This window comes from Triturus cristatus, chromosome 6, assembly GCF_964204655.1.
Source record: "Triturus cristatus chromosome 6, aTriCri1.1, whole genome shotgun sequence".
In the NCBI taxonomy this organism is placed as follows: domain Eukaryota; kingdom Metazoa; phylum Chordata; class Amphibia; order Caudata; family Salamandridae; genus Triturus; species Triturus cristatus.
The window spans coordinates 29,137,248-29,159,488 of NC_140589.1; the positions used below are offsets into that span (position 1 = coordinate 29,137,248).

At 41.1% G+C, this 22,241-nt stretch overlaps 1 protein-coding gene across 1 annotated transcript in view; it reads left to right on the plus strand.

Annotated features, from left to right (window-relative positions):
* The window catches only part of LOC146813679 (solute carrier family 22 member 7-like), a 316,070-nt gene that overhangs the window by 122,858 nt on the left and 170,971 nt on the right, over window positions 1-22,241 (plus strand). Inside the window, exons 7-8 of the mRNA XM_085610174.1 lie at window positions 4,333-4,442; window positions 4,553-4,767. Coding sequence (XP_085466300.1) covers window positions 4,333-4,442; window positions 4,553-4,767 — 325 coding nt within the window. The remainder of the gene's footprint in view (window positions 1-4,332; window positions 4,443-4,552; window positions 4,768-22,241) is intronic.

Here is a 22,241-nt window from a genome sequence, read left to right on the forward strand (position 1 = left end):
TATTTGATTTAATGTATTTGTTTTCTGTTTAGTAGTTTATCACTTTGAATATACATAACATTTCCATAATTTAACGATTGTTCGTTATTTTATGAAGATCCTTGTCTCCTTTAAGCCTTCGATGCCTTGATTAACATTAGTTTAATGCACGTATAGTGTTTATTCCCGACGGTTGAAATGCACCAATTATCGCGTGACCTCAACTAATAGAGCTACGCTGCCATATGATGCAAGCTTTTTACACTCATTAATGACTCCATTACAAAATGGCCGACCCTCCCCACACTACAGGTGGTGGTTGCAGTAGTCCTTTGTCTGTTTCCAGAGTTTCTTATTCGGTTCCGGAAACTCTCCTTTCCACACGAAGCTGAAGCAGACAGCCGGTTTGAAGGACGATATTTATCCGTAGCTCAGCAAGAGAACCCCAGTAGGTAAGACAAGCAGGGAGAGAAAGAGGGGGACGCTCGCCGCGCACGTCGTGCTTTAGATTCCTTGCTGTTTCCTCCTGATTACTAAGTTGGGCACCGTTTTTGCCTTTAGTTTCCACACTGCGGAGGATGAAATGCTACATTATTGAACTGTTGGGAACTTAAGGATTTATTTTCCAACGCACCCATGGCCACATTACTAGTTTGGAGATACGGGAATCATTACCTGGGACTGTAAATAATTATATAGAAGGTAAGATCAGCCTTAACGCCGAGACGCGCTATTAAGCCTCGTTACTTGCTTTGCATCAATTGTTTAGCCTTGAATAGTCAATTATTTATTTTCCTCCACTGTAGCGGCCAGTACAAGATTGATGCTAATCCCTCCCATCTGACTCGTTATCTGCTGAGTCCTTAGCTCCTCCTACCTAGGCAGACCAGTGTGACCCCTACGGGTACTTAAGGTATTTTTTGTTGAATTTTCTTTTCTTTTGGATAGAGATAACACCTTTATGAGGTTGTTTTGAGTAGGTGCACGACATATTCCGTCTCTTTTAATTCCGCACTAATCAGTAGGAAGACCTTACTTCTTTTCTTGTGGGCTTAGATGAAAGGTTGGCCTAAGATATCAACACCAAGATTAATTTGGGCATGAGAGACAAGCTTATAGATTGTGCGACTTGGGAGTTCGTACATGTCTGGTTATATTGAGATTATTTTCATGTTTTTAGAAATGCGTATCACTTCTTTGGTGGTTCTTTGTGGTGGTGGATCTATCCATATGCCTCACAGGGAAAGAGACCTGTATATAAATCGGCAAGGATAATTGTTTATTTTTGTTTGTATATGTTATTGGAGCTTATGTTTGTTTTTTGTAGAATGCTGCTGTTGCTTTTTGTCCTGAAGAAGCCGTAAGAAATAGTCCGGCTGAAACGCGACCGCGTCGACAGTTGTTCTATAGAAGGAGTAAAATTTGAATCAATTATTTGTGGATGTTACAATCTCACATTGCTTCCCATGAATAATTTGGAAAAAGTTGATCCTCATGCAATGTTTGAACCTTCTAGGTAGTCCATACTATTTAAAGGTGGCTCCACAATAAGAAAAAATTCCCTGGTGGACAGTAGCTTTAGTTTGTTGTGTGTATATATATTTTTTCAGTTACAGAGGTGTTAAGTGTAAATATATGTTTTTTGTATATGCTCAATGATAAAATGTTGAAATAACTAAAATGCGAATATATACGCAGATGACAGGATAATTAAAGGTATCCGTGTCCAAAAATATTTGTGTATCTTTTCCTCCTTACCAATTGCTTATATATTGTGTTCAGATACCCAGGTAAAAGGGGAGGGTGATCGTTGGGTATACCCCTAACCATTAGAATTGTCTTGTTCTCGCAAGGCGCAGGGTCTCCATGTGCTGGGGTTGCACATCTGTGCCCAAAGTTAGCACCTGGCTCGAAGACGCTTCACGCTGTCAGACACTTCTGTCCGAATTCTGGGACTTAGTGCCAGTCACTTGCCGCCTGATTGATATCTGGGGTCCCCCTGGTCTCCTATCTCCAGCGACAAGGTGCCTTGCCCTCACGCGACCTCTCCCGCGCTTCCCACTGGCACTCCACCTGTGGCAGCCACTGGTGCTGGCTCATGAGGTGCTGTTCCCCTACCCACGCGCCCCCTGGGCCCCTTGTGCTGTCTCTCATCTGAGTGGGGTCTCCCCGGGATATCCCCCTGCTCCTCCTGCTCTACCTCAGAATTTCTCTTTTTTTGCAATGCCGTGGGTTTCCTGCCTATGGTGACAAATGCGATGTATGTAACAAATGTGTTTCTCTTTGCGATTGCGGACCTCCCACCTGTACACACTGTAACTAGAAGTGCAAATTGTTTCTCAATAAAGGTTTTCAAAAATCCCCCCAAAAATATATATGTCAGAAGGAAGATCGAATGGGAGACGAGGGGTTGTGATAGATGTCCTATCTAACGCACATTATAAAATTGGGTGGCAAAATTAGATGCATGCAATGGGGAATTGCCACCTTTTTTAAATGCTGCTAACAGGTATGTGATACTGGGGTTGGTTGGTATGATGCACTTTATATTGGTTAAACGAGCTGCTTGCCTTGGGTAATATATTTCCTCTTTCAAATTGTTCTTTATAGGTATTGTAATGGGCTGTAACCTTCTATGGAGTTTAGTTCTTTCTAAATAGGTGGGTGTCAGTTATGTCAAAATGTAGACTGAATGGGACCCCGGGGTTCACGTTAGTTTGGGCTTGTACTTTGCACTTTAACGCTTTACCCGAAAAACCGAGTTGAATGCCTTGGGAACTCAGTATCCCTGTAAAAGTTATTAATACTTTCTATAATGGGTTGTAAACTTACTAAGTTTTGTTCACCTTAGATAGGCTGGTGCTGCTCATGTAAGGAACTAGGTAAAACAAGACTTTGTGATTTGAGAAAGCATTGCCCTGCACATTGCACTTTAAAATGTTTTATGTGCCTAAATGAACTATATGCCTTGGGTAAACAATTATATCTCAAATATTCCTAATAGGTATATGATAATGTTATGACCTTTGATTGAGTTTTAATGTGAAAAAATCCTACATTTTATGCTGTTTTTTTTTTTTAATTCAGGCTGATGACAAGTGTTGGTGGATTCATTTAAATTCAGTTTTATGTCTGGATTTTATAATGCTTGTTATTGTGTACGTTAAACAATATCTATTTATTATTTCTATGAAAATGTATTTCTTAGCAATAACGGATGTTGACTGACTGACGTAAATGTGAAAATGTGAGTTAGTGTTTGGTGTTTATAAAACACCGTCTGGATAGGCCAGTTTCTCCTGACATGGATGATCCTTTATGTGGTCGAACCTCCACTCTTCATTGCCTTGATCCATTGTCCCATGATCACCTAAATTCATGTATAGCCTTTGCTCTGTGCTGAACTATTTGTGGAGAAGCAACACCTTTGTTGGCAACCAACCACAATCGGATGGGCTACTTGCTGCTGCACATATTGTTCAATTCGTATACAACCCCTGACAGACAGGGCACACATTCAAAACAGTCAAGCACACTTAGGTTGACAAGCACATATTATAAATGTCCTTCGCCCTGTTTCAAAGCCTTCATGAATGGCCAGCCTATCCCCCGCCATTGGAAATTAATAGAAAACATGTGAACTCTGCTTACTGAAGACAGTATTTGCCCTGTTCACAATCCCTCATTGATAGCACACTCCCTCCAGGCACCTAAGCCCCCTCAGGTCATCTCAAGATTTGGAGCACAGCAGATATTCAAAGAAGGAAAAATGAGGAGCTATGAAGAAATGCATCCTAGGTGTGCTTGAGGAGGCATTAACATCTGATGTAAATGTCTATCTCACAATAACAGTAGACAGTGTTTGATATCAAAATGCATAGGTGGGTCCATGTAAAAGGCCAAGCACCACCTACGAAATGCCCATGTCGCACAAAATAACACCTGAAACTGCCTCTCTTTCGGCTAGTGCTGGGACACCTTCGGGTAGCCATGCGCTCTACAAATATCCATAACATAACATAACAAAACACAAAACAGCAAATAGCATAATTTTCTGTTTTGGACATTATAATATCCAATGCTAATCAAAAATTGCAGTAGTTATTAAATCCCACATAATATTTTAGATTTGGTTTGTATTACAAAAGTACCACAAACATTATGCGAAGAATTCATAAATCTGGACAAAACATATCCACACTATGATGCATACTGCCCACTAAAGGCCTGCTTACTTGTTATACGTATGTGCCTTTGGACCTCTCCAATTATGATGTAGTTGACCTTTAATGGTCAGTAGTAAATTTAATGAAAAAACAAAAGTCTTTACTTATTGTGTATCTCTATTCTCAGGTACTCAGTAAGATCGCAGAAGAAGAGAACACTAGGACAAATTACTCATTCGTGAACTTGTTTAGAACTCCAGAAATGAGAAAAATCTCTCTATACACAGGGCTGGTATGGTAAGGGAATATTGTGTATAATGTAAAAAAAATGGTGACCTTACATTTTTATTATTCTAGGATAGTGGAGTCAGATTGTTACCGATGTGTTCTTGTCTTCTCTCATATAGGTTTGGTGTGGCATTCTCCTATTATGGAATCAGCCTCAACATCACAGGTTTTGGGATGAACATGTACATGACCAACTTCATTTATGGAGCCATCGAAATACCATTCAGACTGATCCTGTACTTTTCCATGAAGAAGAGAAGTCGACGTCAAATACAAGCCTGGAGCATCCTTGTTTCAGGCTTCTTCATAGGGATCAATACCGTCATTCCAGTCTGTGAGTTTCTTCCGAAAGCATGCTTTTTCAATACGTTTTTATTAAATTTTTTGTATATTTCCACTATAAAGCAAAGAAGAAAACAACAACTTAATACAACTTATCACTTACAGCATTACGCCACACTAGTATGAAGAACATATATAAGAATAAGATAGGAGGGAACAAACAATCTCATAGCTAAGTATAATCCTAGTAATTTATCCCTAATACACTTGGGGGCAGATTTATGAGGTTTTGCCGTAGGGAAGCGCCGCAGGCCTTCCTGCTGCGCTTCCCTACGGCAAAAGAAAAGGGCAGGGTGCAAGGGTGCCTGCGTTGCGGAGATGAATATTTTTGTACAGGAAGGGAAACCTTTCTGTACAAAAGTAATCACAAGAGATTTTTCCTCTTTGTATGGGTGCTGCAGAATGCAGCACACATAGAAAAAGGAAAAACAAGGAGAAATAAAGATATTTCTCCCCGTTGTGCCTCCCTTACGCCTCCCCTGGGGAGGCGTAAGCGTTTGGCGCTGCCTCAGATTTACGATTTCTCGTAAATCTGGGGCAGTGTCAAAAGGCCATGGATGTTGCTGGGAACGCCCCCAGCAACACCCATTGCACGCCCCTTTAACGCAGAACACTGCGTTAAAGGGACTGATATTTATGAGGCAGCATTAAGCCACAAAAAGTGGCTCAGTGCTGCCTGATAAATATCACGCAGGCTTCTGCGCCACGGAACGTCACAAAAACTGACGTTCCGATGGCGAAACAGGCCTCATAAATCTGCCCCTCGATGTTTACGATAAAATGCTTGAATGTAAGAACAAATATTCCACTGAGGCTAAGATGAAAATACTGACTTCCCAGCACAGCTCATCTATCTTAGAGTTGCATCTCTAATTGTATAGAATTATCACCTGCCAGATGATGGAAGTCTTTGAAATCCATAATCTCTTATCCCAGTTCCTTGGTATTAGAGAAATCTTAAATATACATGTCACCACCAACTTGGTGATCAAAGCCATAAAACAAAAAGCGTATATTAAAGAGATCCTCCTGGAAAGCCTCCCATAAAGAAATACAACATAAAATGTGTGAAATTTACCCTACTTCCTGAAAATCTCTAGTATTCATCTGAATCTATAAGATTAGACATTTTGATATTTCTGATGTTCTAAGGTACCTAGATAAACTCAGCTGTAAGTTTTTTTTGTGTCAATCTCACCTTGTCATCATGTCCTATCGTATGTACCTCTAATCAATAGTGAGTGCAGCGTTCAGTGATACCCCCACACTAAAGTCTTGGTCCAATCAAACCTATTCTATTTCAACAATGCCTCTGCGACTTCAACTGACGAGCTGCTGGTTAACATTCTCTCTCAGTGTGCCACTGATGACTAACATTTTAGCTAGAACTAGATATATGCGAACTGCTCTGTTTGTTCCTATTGACTGTTTAACCTGAGATGTGCCAAAAACAGAATGAGAAATAACAGAATTGAAATTGATAACTCTTGTCTTAAGCGGTAAAGAACCAGCTGTCTTCCTATATTGATATCTTGTATTCCAAATCCCCTACATTTTGTCTGTGAATATTCTTTATATGTTTGACCACAGTCACAAGGTTGAGTGATAATGCTGATGGCAAACAACCTACCCATCCTTATGACCTTAGAAAGAACTCCATTCTCACAGATCCATGCAATACTCTTTTGATGCGGTGACCTCAGGCCCCCATAAAGCTGTACTAAAATCCCTTGTGTTCCAATGTGCGACCTCAAAATGTTTTCAAATCTGCTTAACAACACATGCTGCAAATCCTTACCCTCCGTAACAGTGAAAATGTACAAATATTGAGCAATATTAATTCTGCCACATATATTTGGAATGAAATTGATTTGATCTTTGTGAATCTGGCTCTTTAATACATTATGTCTTCTGTACACACAGACTTTTTTCATCTTCAACAATTCAAGTCTATCAAACAGATAGCAGTATGACTCTTGCATTCAGTGACACCTTTAGCTTGCTTTTCCACTTTTAATGAGTTAATAAGTGAGCTGAGGCCCACCTACAAAACTAACACATTCATTAGATTATTTTCTTCCACTGAAAGTTTGGTCCCTATGAACTCATTTGAAAGCTCCCTTGCTTTTAGGTCCTTATGCTTCTTAGTGTTTAAATCTGGAATGCATATGAGAAAAGTCTGGTTAATCAGTGCTTTTTTCCTAAATGTGCATATCATCAGCATTTTTCTCATAACTAGACATCACAAGGGAATGATCACATGAGGGCTACCACATGTTCTTCACTCTTGGTACTTTCAAAAAACATTTCAATATTTACCCCCCATCGTGGACCCTATAGCCTGGTATAGTCTACGTTTACCAACAAGCTGCACCCCCACTGCCTGTGAGGTGTGTCCCCAGGGCTACAAAATGGCCTCCAACTGAAAGTTGTTTGATTTCCAAGTTGTATAGGTAATCCTTTTATTGAGTAATTATTCAATCAAATGTTTCATTCATACGTTTTTATTTTGATCCTTCTTATTTTATGATTTTATTTATGAACATGATATCTCTGAATAAGTCTCCCACTAATATGGAAAATGTATAATGAACAGCCTGCATTTATTTTGAGTTTATCATTGATTATATGTCATCTCAGACAGTGGTCATATTTATCTACACTTTTGGTTATTGTGATATTTAAAGAAACAATTGGTTATCAAGAAGGAAGGTTGGTTGAATATGAACAGTCTGTTGTTTAGGTTGTTGGCAACCACGTGATCGGACTCCAGTTTATGTGGATAACGAACAGCAAGTACACTTTTTACCTGTTAATTATTTTCAGGCGGTGAGAAACATTTGGGGCACACTAAAATACACTTTTGGTTATTTTGACATTTATGTAACTATTAGACGCCAAGACGTAAGAGTAGTTCAAACATGAATAGTCTGTCTCCTATGTTGTTAGTAATCACGTGATCGGACTCGAGTTCATAACACGGAAGTCCGTTAGGTGAATCTCCATAATGCCGGCATTCAAAAATGCGTCGAGTTTTTTGAGCTGAAACACTTAAGTAAGTACTGAGACTGAAACAAAACGTATAGTTACCGTAACAGCGTATTAGCTAAGTTAAGCATGTTAAGCGTAGTATGGTTTAACACTAACGATATGTTTCCTAAAGGGTTAGGTCTTTTACAGCTTAGTTCACTAACTGGAGTACATTTAGCTATACGATAGCCTGTTCGCCAACCTTTCGGCACACCGAGCATTAAGACTACGCAAGAATCTTTAGGCTAAATATTTTCATGTAAGCACCGTTAGAAATTTCAACAGAACCCACCGTTAATTCACACTCAAAATATCTAGGCACTTGGGGTTCCGAGGCCACTAACCGCTGAACATAAATCAATTGATAGTTATGACTCACGGCACCTTTTGTTTTGTTTAGTGGTTGCGCCATTATACCACATGTATTACAACGCATATCACCTCTTGGTTTACAATACAATCACAATTTGCTTAATCACAAGCTGGAAGTAACCGCCATATTAACCATCTTTTCATATAGAACGTGATATATGATAGTAACCAGGAGTTATATAGAGATATATAAGCATCATTAAATCAATCATCACATCATTATTACAGAGATGTAAATGCAGACAAAGCTTCGATTATAATGTATTAATTAATGAATTGTCAAAAGAAAATATGCTCTTATACTGTCTATAGAATTTTCATCATTTATGTCTTGTAAACTTCATGTATGGTGAACAAGGGATATTTAATTGTTGTTACAGAGCATCCCCAGATGAAGGCCACACAAAGGCCGAAATGCTTTGGGAGTTGAAAATGTCGTGCCTAAAATAATGAACTGCAGTGAAAATAAACTACAGTGGTCATAAGAAGGATCAAAATAAAAACGTATGAATTAAACATTTGGTTGAATAACTACTCAATAAAAGGATTACCTATACAACTTGAAAATCAAACAACCTCCGGTTGGAGGTCATTTTGTAGCCCTGGGGACACACCTCATAGGCAGTGGGGGTGCAGATTGTTGGTTCATGAAATATCATTTTGTTCGGAGAATGATACCCAGGAGGCACAAGAAACTTCAATTAGACAACAAATAGATTAGAGGCTGTGCAAGTACTCACCACTCTTGCTTTACATAATCGACGTTTACACACACCCAAAAAACATGGTACCCATGACTCACATCATCTGATTAGTGGCAATACGTTTCATTAGGTCCAATTTACTGAAACAAGGTTTGGTGACGACACAGTAAACAACTTCAGTGGGCTTTCTGCAGTTTATAAATTAATCTACAAAAAAAGAGATCACAAGAGGAGAGGTGGTAGCACTCTTGTTAAACCAAGAACAATTCTGTACTGTAATACATGGCACACACTACTCACTATGCTATCCAATCTGTATGACAAGATTCCTTTCAAGAAAATTATAATTAACTTTTTTTAAAGATAGACCAATAATTCTTGCTTTCTGTTACATTTCCCACTTGCATCCCCACTTTTATTGGGTCAATTAGCAAGGCAAGTTCCACAAGTGTAACTGGCTCATTTATTGGACTTGTTTCTACCATATAAAGTTTGGAAAATTATTTAAAGATTGCTGCTTCTTTCCAGTCACTTGATTTCCTATGGTTTAGATTCTATTAGTATTTGTGAAAATTCTTGTTAGTCGATGTTGTAGTCTTAGAAAGTTCACAAGATTGACTATTCTACCATTAGGTGCACAGTTGCCTATGTATTTCATCCAGCTTCTGAGCTTTTTCCCTTTCTGCCCAGAATGACTGTCTAATCTTAAAAGGACCATCAAGTGTAAGAGAAAAAAAAAAACACAGTTCTCTTTCCCAAGCTGTGCATCTCCAACTATCAATAATGAAAAGCATTGTCTAATGTTCATTATTTGATGATGTAATCTTGGGGCTTGGGACCCACTGTAACATGAGTCACTTGAAGGTGGTACTCACTTGTGGTATTTATCTATTGCATCCCTGGATTCCTCCCTCTTTCATAAGGACTATGTGATGTCAGTCCTAAATCTTGATGCCTCTTTACTAGAAGATTCAGTCCTGTAATCTTGATGTCTCTTTACTTGAAGATTCTTTTGGGTACAATTGGAGAGTTGGATGATGAGGTTAATTCTACCCATCTTACTTTTGCACTGCTGTATCTTGAGTGTCTACCTTGGACTTCACACTGGCGACAAGGATGGTGATGATTTGAGGAAAACTCAACATGAAGCTTGGTGATGTTGGCTGCAGGAGATAAAGCAGGATGACAAGATTAGATACTGATGCTTATTTTATGAGGCGCTGGTTACTCATTCCAGCTTCTGAAACAGCGGTTTTAGCTCCTTTTCCTTTTTCATTTCTTGTTGGTGAGATCTGTCCAGGTCTGCGCCAGATTATGCAAGGCATTGGATCTTGTTGGTAGATCTTCCATTTTGAGATTATGTACTGCACTAAAAAGCATGAATAGTGTTCCAGCCAGGTTTGCCACCATTTTGTTGCGTAATTGATTGGAAGAGGCCATTTGACATACTGCATACTACTTGGCATTATTTCCTCCTTGATGATGCTCACGTAGTGCGCTGGTGAATCCACAGCGTGCGATCCATCATTTTATTTCTGGATCATTGTTTTATCCTGCGGGCACCTACATTTACATTTCGGTGCCCATGACTGTTGCACTGCTTTCTGGAATTGGATTACACTAGAGCAGGTATGCTTTTGCCTGTAGTAACTTTCGCGGGAGCATGTGGTTTTTTTAAATGTATTTGTGGAATGAGTTAACACTGGTCTGCTTTGCTGCCCAAGCCACGGAGGTTGGTGAGCCTGTCACTGCTTTTCTACGCTGCTTTCTGTAAGTGGATAAGTGTTATTGTGTTGAAGGGGTGCTCTGGTACTTTATTTCTATTTTCACAGAGGTCATTCCAAGTTGATTCTAATGCTTACTGTTGTGAAGTATGTTTGAAGGTATACTGAACTATTTAGACTTTGAGGTGTTTTCTCTGATTCTGTGTTTATTTTGGATTTTTGTGCCATTTATTGTCAGATTTGATTTCTGTGCACATGTTCTATTTACTGTTGTTTGACTTGCAAAAAAAATATAACCCCAAAAGATACAAAATTTTACTCTGTTTTATCGCTCTTGACCTGAGGAACCTAATTTACTCTGGAACAAATGGAAAATACATTTTTGAACTACTCATGGGCAAATGGTATTAGGCCCGATTCGCAAAAGTAATCTGAGACAAAATCCTAAATTTACGACTTTTGGTATTCACAATGCACATTAAGGAGTAGTAAAGTTAGGATTTTGTCTCTGCTAAACTTAAGTTTTTGTCTTAAGTTGAAATAAGACCAAAACTTAGATTTAAGAGAGACAAAGTTTTGATCTTAAGTTGAAGTTTTGGTCTTCAGCTTAATTTAAGACCAAAACGTAGGTTTTACTGAGACAACGTTTTGGTCTTAAGTTTAACTTAAGACCAAAACTTAAGTTGGACTGAGAAAAAATCCTAACATTACTTTTGTGAATCGGGCCCATTCAGTTTAGAAACAGAGAGAAAAGTAGTGATGCTATTGAAATATTTGAAGCTGGAGTCCGGGAGGTAATGGAAGATTTTCCAGGTTTGAGCCAAAGGGATGCAAATGTGTTAAATTAATTTGAAAAATTGCTAAAAAAACTTGACTTGCTCTAATTGCCTAGATTAGGTACTATTCTGGAGAAATACTCTTTTGGGTAAAGATGATGAGGAGGATATGTTACATCACTAAGGAAGTTAGCAGCTTTGTGTAGGTTTTGCACTTCTTTCTAAGAGAAAATAAGAGATCCCTTTCTGTTACACTTGAGTCTGACAAAATCAGTGAAGAACTGTCGCTGAAAGAGGAGCAACCTGTAGCTAATGTCTTTGCTATGGCAATGGGTTGAACACATATTTAGTTGTGTGAAATTGTGAAGTACTGAAAATAATGGGAAAACTGATGAAAAATCAAGGATGGAAGAAGTCAAATTTGTTGCAGCTACATCTAAAAACAAAGGAAAAATCATATTCAAAGTGAAGTGTTTATGTTGTGGGGGTGACTGCTCATTTAGTTAATTCCATAGACTGTCCTGCTTTAAAGGCTGTGTGAAAAAATGTGGTTAAAAGTGACACTTTTTTGACTGCTGCAGAAGTTTTATTAATGGAAGAGATGGAAGAGAAGGAGTGAGGATGTTGTGTTGCAGATTGGCAGCATATGCAATGGTGATTCTGTCCGGGACTGTCCGGGACTGTCTGTGACACGTTGAGGGGCTTGGGCAAAGACTGGCATCTGGGTAGAAAATGTAAGCATAACGAGGAGTACAGGCTGCCCAGGATCACACAGGAAGTCAGAAGAGAAAAGGGATCCAAAGGGGAAGCCTGCATAAAGGAACAGGATGGCTAAGACTCAGAAAGGACAGGCACTCATGAGGCGATTTAGCATTCGGAATAACTACACCCAGAATGGATTTGCAAAACATATATATATATATATATATATATATATATATATATATATATATATATATATAATCTACTGGCGGTCGCCCGTAGATAGTTATAGTTAGGATCGTGTTTCCATAGGAAATCCGCAACATTCTATTTGGAATAACTTTGGCGCCGATTGACGAATCCTCGCGAAATTTTCAAAATAGGTGGGGCGCTCCTCTCCGCTCCTTCCCTGAAAGTCTCGGGGGGGATTCATCAAGCGGGGGCTGAGAAAAAGGGGGGGTCCCAAAACGCATTTTCCCCATGCATTTTTCCATAGGACCTTTAGTCCAAGCTACAGCCCGAACGGCTAAACAGAATTATTTGAAATTTGGCACAGAGGTAGTCCTTAGGTCAGGGATGTGCCTTTTGCAGGTCTGGTGTAAATCTGTTCAGTATTTCCTGAGAAAATAGCATTTAAAAGCATATATATATATCTATAAGCGCGCACCGTGCGCGTACGGTAAAACTTACCGTACGCGCACGCTGCCGTGTGCGAGCGCGATTCTGATTGGTTGTTAGATCTTAGTAAACATTCGAATCGGTCAAAACCAGGAAGTGTCGGCCGCCAATTTGTCTCTCGCAGGGGGTGAAAAACAAAGGTGGACGTGAAAAGGGGGCAGGGTGGACAGTTCCTGACCCCCTAGCCTTTGTCAGGGGGTCCCAGAAGGACCCCCAAGGGCCAAAATTTCCTTTAATTTTTTTGCGAAAAATCGCAGAGTACGCGTAGCGTGCTCGTACGGTAGAAACGGAAAAATTCCGCGAACTGCGGTACGCGCACGGTGAAAAACCTTAAAAAAAAATAAAAAAATACATAACTTAGCATTTAAAAAAACGTACAAATTCACTGAAAAAACCAGAGGTTTCACACACGTTATAGTTAGGAATTAGCATTTAAACACTTGCAAATTCACTTAAAAAACCAGAGGTTTCAGGCATGTTATAGTTAGCTGGATATTTCACTCGTGAAAAACCATTGAAATTCCCCCGTTATAGTTAGTGCAGGCAACTATAACTCACGCGACCGCAATCCTCTGCTGATGACGTCAGATATTCCATCACTGATGACATATGTGTCTTTCTGAAAAAAAAATATTTGTAATATCTGTATAGCTAAAAATTAATGGAAGAAGACATGGGTAAATAAGTGTCTAAATACAGTGATGTAATATCTGACTTCATCAGCAGAGGATTGCGGTCGCGTGAGTTATAGTTGCCTGCACTAACTATAACGGGGGAATTTCATTGGTTTTTCACGAGTGAAATGTCCTGCTTACTATAACATGTGTGAAACCTATGGTTTTTTAAGTGAATTTGCAAGGTTTTTTAAATGCTAATTCCTAACTATAACGTGTGTGAAACCTATGGTTTTTTCAGTGAATATATATATATATATTACCTACTGGCGGTCGCCAGTAGGTAGTTATAGTTAGGACCCTCTTACCATAGGAAATCCGCAACATTCTATTTTGAATAACTTTGGCGCCGGTCGATGAATCCTCGCGAATTTTTCAAAATAGGTGGGGCGCTACGCTCCGCTCCTACCCTGAAAGTCTCGGGGGGATTCGTCAAGTGGGGGCTGAGATAAAAGGGGGGTCCCAAAACGCGTTTTTCCCATGCATTTTTCCATAGGACCTTTAGACACAGCTACAGCCCGAACGGCTGAACAGAATTACTTGAAATTTGGCAGAGAGGTAGTCCTCAGGTCAAGGAAGTGCCTTTTGTAGGTTTGGTGTAAATCTGTTCAGTAGATTCTGAGAAAATAGCCTTTAAATCAATATATATCTGAGCCAACTTACGGTGCGCTTACGGTGCGCTTACCGTACGCGTACGGTGACGTGCGCGAGCGCGATTCTGATTGGCCGTTAGATCTTACTAAACATTCGAATCGGTCGAAACCAGGAAGCGGCGGCCGCCATTATCTCTCTCGCACTCTGACAGGGGGTTGAAAAACAAAGTGCAAAAACATGTAAAGGGGCTGTTTAGACAGCTCCCAAGCACCTAGCCATGTCGAGGGAGTCCCCAACGATCCCCCAAGTGAAAAAAGGCAATTTTAATTTTTTCGAAAATTTCGCCGATTACGCTTACCGTACGCGTACGGTAATAAATAATAAAAAAAATATATATATATCCACATTCTCCCCACCCCATCTGCAAATGGCGCCTGAAGGGCACCATTCGTGCATGGCTTATTACATTAAAACAAAACATTTATTTTATCTGTCACAACGATGCTCATCATATGTCCTCCATGCGCGCACGGTGCGCGAAGCGCACCGTGCGCGCACGGAACGAACTGCGTTAAGTGGGCGCGCACGCCACAAATGGCGTAAAGTAACTTAGCATTTAAAAAAACGTACAAATTCACTGAAAAAACCATAGGTTTCACACACGTTATAGTTAGGAATTAGCATTTAAAAAACCTTGCAAATTCACTTAAAAAACCATAGGTTTCACACATGTTATAGTTAGCTGGACATTTTACTGATAAAAAACCAATGAAATTCCCCCGTTATAGTTACTGTAGGCAACTATAACTCACGCGACCGTAATCCTCTGCTGATGACATATGTGTCTTTATGAAAAAAAAATATTTGTAATATATGTATAGCTAAAATTTAATGGAAGAAGACATGGGCAAATAAGTGTCTAAATACAGTATTAGCATCAGCAGAGGATTGCGGTCGCGTGAGTTATAGTTGCCTACAGTAACTATAACGGGGGAATTTCATTGGTTTTTTTATCAGTAAAATGTCCAGCTAACTATAACATGTGTGAAACCTATGGTTTTTTAAGTGAATATATATATATATATATATATATATATATATATATATATATATATATATATATATATACACAACAACATTAACAATAAAGGTAATGTAAAGCACTCAGGTGCTCTACACTGTAAGACTGAAGCTTAGCAAGTTCCTCACCTACAAAGATACTGACTGCAAATACCTACATATAGGATATGCATTCTGCTGGCTTGTGTTGTTGGTTACTGTTTGTAATGTTATGTCAACTTCAATAAAGCTTTCAAAAAAAAAAAAAAAGGTAGGGTCTGTGGAGCTGATGCCTATGGTGATGTTATAAATATAACTCAAGGCAATATTCACAGTGAGCAACAAACACCACCTAAAAAGTCAGCTGTGCCCACGGATCCTGGCGATCAAACAGGAAGTAGCAGCAAGAGGGTAAAACTAAACACAAGCACAACAGACAAGGAGCTACAAGGAGGAGTGCTGAACAGGAAAACAAGGAAATCACAGGTCACACGTGCCGGAAAGCAAGTAACACACATACAATAGAAGCAAGACAGCAGGAATAGAAAGGGAGCAAACTATGAACTGGAACAAAGGTAATGGGAGAAAGGCAGGGTCTGGGAAGGGTAAATACAGAAGGAGAGAGGCTCAAGGGAGCACTTGATCAGGAATCAGGGTGAAGAGGTAGCACTGAAGGAAGTGCTAGTTCAGAAACAAGGAATAGCAATAGCTCTGGAATCAAGTCATCTCGGAAGCACTGCAACTAGTGCTGATTCATGAACAATGAATAGCTATTGCTCTGGAATCTCAGTAGCACTGGCAGGCAATACTAGTCCTGGAAACAGGAAATAGCTACAGCTCAGGAAACAAGGATTCCAGAGAGCGCTGCCAGCAGTGCAAATCAGGAACAAGAAATAGCTGCTGCTCAGGAACGGGAACAAAGAATAACTATAGCTCAGGAAACAGGGTAGCACTGCAGGCAGTGCTAATTCAGGCACAAAGAATAGCTATAGCTCAGGAATAACAAGGATAACAAACGTTGAGGAAACAAGGGTCGGCCTCACTGGTACACAGCTACAATGACCAACCCTGGACTGAAAGGAGCTGGGGCTTAAAAGAGCTTATTTTTAATCACATGCATCACATATGAGATCTAGCAGCAGCCGACCACAGGTGAGCTGTATTCTACCACCCATCTTTGGCCTGAGGGGATGGAGATGAAGCAGTCAGCAGGGAATTCTGGGTAATAGAGTTTCAAGCATAAGCAGGCTTGCTTCAAGCATGAGCAGGCTGGCTTCTGCAAAATCTGGCATGGATTGGAAATGGATGGCAATTTACAAGTAGAGTCTAAATGGCTGGAAGTCAGTGTGTGCATGAAGGGGAAGGTCCATAAGCTTATTATAACAGTGGAATGTCCCACAATGCGGCCTCCTGGTGGTGGGCACAAGAGCACAAGGAGTGAAACATTATAGATCCTGTGGATATGGTCAAGGTGAACAGTAAATTGAATGAGCTTATGTTTGATTTCTCTTCTAGATTTACTGCAGTTTCCCAGAATATATTTAAAAAATGATTTGGAAATTCAGTAACTTTAAAACAAATGGTAACCAATCCAAGAGGTTATGGTGCACAATCTATTAAAATGTCTGGCTATTTTCCTACTCTGTTTGAATTCAGAGGTAAATGCACTAAAGGTAAAGTGTATGTGTCTCTCAAAGGGGACAACATTTTAAGTTGGCCTCACCGGGAAGATTTAGGTATGAAGTTCTAGAAAAAGGTGTTGGTTCATGGGAGGATGGGTGTTTTAAGTTTTCTGAAATGTTTCCTAATCTATTTACACTACAATTATGTTGGCTTATAGGATATACACATAAAATCAAATTAAGGAAGAATGGCAGGGCATCTGTCTCTAAGGTAAGATGATTACCACTTAATGTACTAAAGCAGGTAGAAAGGTATTCATTCAATTACAAAAAGAGGGCAATTATTTCTCCAGTTTAAGACAGCTATTAGCTCCAGTTGTAGTAGTCCATAAATACAATGTTGATATATGATATGCATAGACTTTAGGAGTTTGAACAGAACTAACAGTGGATATATTTCGTTTACCCCATTTCCAGGAAATGCTATCCACTGCCTCGGATTGGAAGTTTTTTTACAACATTGGACTTGGTATCTGCTTACCATCAGATAACGTTACATGACTGTACACTGGATTTGACACAGTCCTGATTGCACGCACAGCTAATGGGTAACAGACCCATCTAGACAGTTTTAATGATTTTATGAGGGATCTAAAGCTTCAGATTGACCAAAAAAAACATTTATTTTGACTTGGGGTCCTAAAAATACCTATTCTAAACATTTTTATTTGGGGGAAATCCTATCAGCACCATTTCTAATTGTATTTACTTGGGTATTTTGTTTGGCTGAGGCTTGACTTGGGAATGATTGGTTACCAAATGGTCACAAAATACGGTGGCTTCTTGTTAGCTTAGCACGAAAGCTAGGTCATAAAACATTAACGAGATGTCTACGCAATAGAAGAGCAAATGCCTCTCAGCAGGCACACACTGAGCAGGAGCTTGGGGAAAAACAAGTTTGGGTCCTCTGCAGGCAGCATAAAAGTAAATTTCTGTGTAGACTATTGGCAATCCCCAAAACAACATGCAGTCTCATCTCACACTATGAGATGGGTTTAGACTACTTAGAGGATGGTGATGGTGTAACATGGCTCCCATCGTATTTTGGCTAAAAATATGGGCTACTCCCAAGATGAGTTTCTCATGGAAGGTTGTTGTGGACTGTCTTAACTTAAGTAAAATGTCAGCTATTCCTTTGCTGGCATATGTTAAGAACTCCATTATCGACTTGGGCTGAAGCCAACTCTTTGATGTCCCATGTAGCAGACATGATAAGGGGTTGGTAAAAACACAGGTACCTTGCACAGAAGGAGAAAGAGAGAATCATAAAATCCCTTGATTTGGTGTCCATACTCCAATATGTGTCTCTCTCAACTACTCTAGGTATGGAACCATACCTATTTTGGATAGGGAATCCTAAATTAGGATTTTATCGCACACATTTAAAAGTAAGCATATTTCAGTATTTAAAAGCTTTTTGTCATACAGGGACACCGTTTGCCTGTCTTCCAATATGCCCATGTGATGGAGTCTCCATTCAATCTACAAAGCGCTTAATTTTTTGTACAGTGTATCACACTTTAAAATCCTGTTTTATGCCCTATTTTAGGTTAAGTGAATTTTAGTACACACCAAGGAGGCCTGTATTATTTATAGCGCTTAACCTCACCTTTATTATTTTTTTCAGTCAAAAATTATATTTCTTCTGCCTTAAAATTAATATGCAAGATGATTTTGAATACCAATTAATCTGCAGCTAGGTGTAATGCACATACATGTTAATATGTATATTTTTTAATGTTTGGTTAAACATTGCCTACCTGCAAACAACGTTTTTTTGTATTTGAAACACCCAGTCTTAATTTCTTTTTAATTTATTGCCCTCTTTCTACAGCTATAATGGGCATGGTTTTCCTAAATGTTTTTATTTCTGTATTATTGCTAGTGCATGTTTTCTGTGTTTTTAACTATAACTCCTTGTATCTGAAATTGATGTATGTATTTTTAAATGTACTTTTATGGTCATATTCTGACCGAATATGCAATGACTGACTGACTGACTTGTTTCTGTGGCCTCTGTATTTCAGAGAGTTATGCCCAATCTGGTAGGAAACTTAAAGATGTCAAAATTCCAAGATGTTGTACTCATTTTTGGTGCAACTTAGACAATTCAAGAGTGTGCCAAGTTCTTTAAATTATTGAAGGAAAGTGTTGACCCTCAAAAAGAATGAGTTCAAGTTTTGAATGAGGGAAGTGGATTATTTATGTCACACTATTTCTAGAAAGTTAAACCCTGAAAGATCTTGTTGAAAATATTAGCAGAAAAGAAACCAGGTTTGTTTGTTACAAGAGTTGTTAATTTGAACTTGAGTGCCTAAAAGATTAACTTAAAAATGTATTAGCCATTCTGGCTTTTGTGCCCATTCAATCAATAAATCAAGAATTTGTAAAGCGCACTACATACCCGTGAGGGTTTCAAGGCGCTGGGGGGGGGGGGTGCTGCTGTTATTGGTCGAAGAGCCAGGTCTTGAGTTGCCTCCTGAAGGTCAGCAAGTCTTTGGCTTGTCGCAGGTAGAGGGGGAGGGTGTTCCAGGTTCTAGCGGCTTGATGGGAGAAGGATCTGCCTCCGGAAGTGGCTCTCCGGATGCGTGGTACCGTGGCCAGGGCATGGTCAGCGGAGCGGAGTTTCCTGTTGGGTACGTAGAAGGAGAGGCGACTGTTGAGATAAGCTGGGCCGGTTTTGTGGAGAGCTTTGTGTGCATGGATCAGGAGCTTGAAGGAGATTCTTTTGTCGACTGGGAGCCAGTGCAGGTTCCTCAGGTGGGGGGGTGATGTGGTCGCGGCGCGGGACGTCGAGGATCAGGCGTGCAGAGGCGTTCTGGATTCTCTGTAGTCTGTTGATGAGCTTGGCCAAGACTCCAGTGTAGAGGGCGTTTCCGTAGTCGAGTCTGCTGCTGACTAGGGCCTGGGTGACAGTCTTCCTTGTGTTTGTCGGGATCCATCTGTAGATCTTGCGGAGCATGCGGAGGGTGTTGAAGCAGGTGGAGGAGACTGCGTTGACTTGTTTGGTCATGGAAAGTTTCGAGTCGAGGATGACTCCCAGGTTGCATGCGTAGTTGGTGGGTGCTGGGGGGGACCCCAGTGACGTGGGCCACCAGGAGTCATCCCAAGCGGAGGGGTTAGACCCGAGGATGAGGATTTCCGTCTTGTCTGTGTTCAGTTTGAGGCAGCTGTCCTCCATCCAGTCTGCGACGGCCTTCATTCCCAGGTGGAGGTTGGATTTGGCAGTGAGGGGGTCCTTGGTGAGGGAGAGGATCAGCTGAGTGTCGTCGGCGTAGGAGATTATGTTGAGGTCGTGTTGTCGGGCGATGTGCGCCAGTGGAGCCATGTAGACGTTGAACAGCGTCGGGCTGAGGGAAGATCCCTGAGGGACGCCGCAGATGATCTTGGAGGCATCGGATCAGTACGGGGGGAGGCGGACTCTCTGAGTTCTGCCGGAGAGGAAGGAGGTGGTCCAGTCCAGGGCCTTGTCTCGGATCCCTGCGTCGTGGAGGCGCGAGCGTAGTGGAAGCAGGGAGATGGGCCGGAAGTTCTTGAGGTCGCTCGGATCCGCCTTGGGTTTCTTCAGTAGGGCGTTGATCTCTGCGTGCTTCCAGTTCTCAGGGAAGGTGGCGGTCTAGAAGGAGAGGTTGATGATTTTATGCAGGTGGGGTGTGATGGATTTGCTGGCTTTGTGAAGAAGTGGTGCGGGAGAGGGTCGGACGGGGATCCGGAGTGGATTGTTCCCATGGTCTTGACCGTGTCCTCGATGCTCACGTTGGCGCAGGTTGTCAGGGTGTTGTGGGCGGTAGGGTGCGGTGAGTTCGGTGCGGTGTGGTCGGCAGGGGCGGTCCGGGGTCTGAAGCTGTCATGGATGTCGATGATTTTCCGGTGGAAGAAGGCGGCGAGGGAGTCGCACAGGGCTTGCGAGGGTGGGATGTTGTTGGCGTTGGAGCTGGGGTTGGAGAGTTCCTTCACGATGGTGAAGAGCTCCTTGCTGTTGTGTGCGTTGTTGTCAAGGCGGTCCGAGTAGGCAGTCCTTTTGGCGGTCCTGATGAGGTGGTGGTGGTTGCGGATGGCGTCATTGTGGGCGGCGCGGCTGTCTGGCGTCTTGTCGCTGTGCCATATGTTTTCCAGTTTCCGGCAGGTGCGTTTTGAGTCGAGGAGTTCCAGGGTGAACCAGCTGACTCTTCTGCTGGTGTCTCTGATGGTGGGGTTTTTCAGCGGGGCGACGGTGTTGGCGCAGTCGTTCATCCAGCGTTCCAGGGTGAGTGCACCTTCATCGGGGTTGTTGGGGTTCGTCGGAGGGTTGAGTGCGAGGTTTGTCTGTAGTTGTTCTTGGGAGACTTTGCTCCAGCAGCGGCGGGGGGTCTGTAGGGAGCGGTGGTGTGTGAGGGGTTTCCGGAAGGAGAAGTGGATGCAGTGGTGGTCTGTCCAGGTGAGTTCGGAGGCATGGCTGAAGGTGACGTAGGGGCTTGAGGAGAAGATGGCATCTAGTGTGTGGCCGGCGATGTGGGTCGGCGTCTTGACGAGCTGTTTCAGTCCGAGGTTGGCGAGATTATCGATCAGTGTGGAGGAGTTGTTGTCGTTGTTGTTCTCCAGGTGGTAGTTCAGGTCTCCGAGGAGGATGTAGTCAGTGGAGGTCAGGATTGCCATTACCAACACTAATAAAAGAGTTCTAGGTGAATGTATTATATAAGATAATAATGAAGGGAAAGAGTAATATCTTTTGCTTCCCATATGTTTAAAGGTGCTAAGCTCAATTACTTGGTTATAGAAAAGGAGGCATTGGCAGTAAACCGGGTAGGTAAGAAATTCAGGAGTTTTCTTAACTCTTTTGTCATCAGATATGCCACAAACTCCCTGAAATTATTTTTACGAAGAAATGCCAAGACACTGTCTCTACATGTGTAGGAAGGTGGGTGGTGTAGTTTCAGGAGCTCACCTTTACCATGGAGTGCATCCCTGGAAAAACCAACGGTGTTGCAGATTCTTTATCTAGACAAGTGCACAAAATATTTACGTCTGAGGATGAGACCATGGAAGGAGAGATTTGGTTGGGAAGAAGTGTCTGTCTGATATTGCTTGTTGCTATTCTTAAGGAAGAAAGGGGAAGAGAGAAGGGGCAAGATCTCATGTTGATTAAATGTGGAAAATATCTATGCTCGGGGTCCACTAAAGAGTCATGTAGGCACAGAGAAAATGATTTGATTTCTGGAAGAAAAAAATAGTTTGATATGACTAAAATAACTAAGCTTCTTCAGATGTGGGTTGGTTACTTGGTAAACATGTGCACAACTGTTGGCACCTATGGAGGCTCCAAATTCACAGAAGGAGTTACATTATTTAACAATGCCATTAAAACAAATGTCGTGAGAGTTTGGAATGTGAATGGGGTGGCTTTCTTTAAAAAAGTGAATGGAGAAACAAGGAGTGTTAGGAGGGCGGAGACAAGGGAGTGTTCTGGCCTTCATGCTCTTTTAATTTTATAT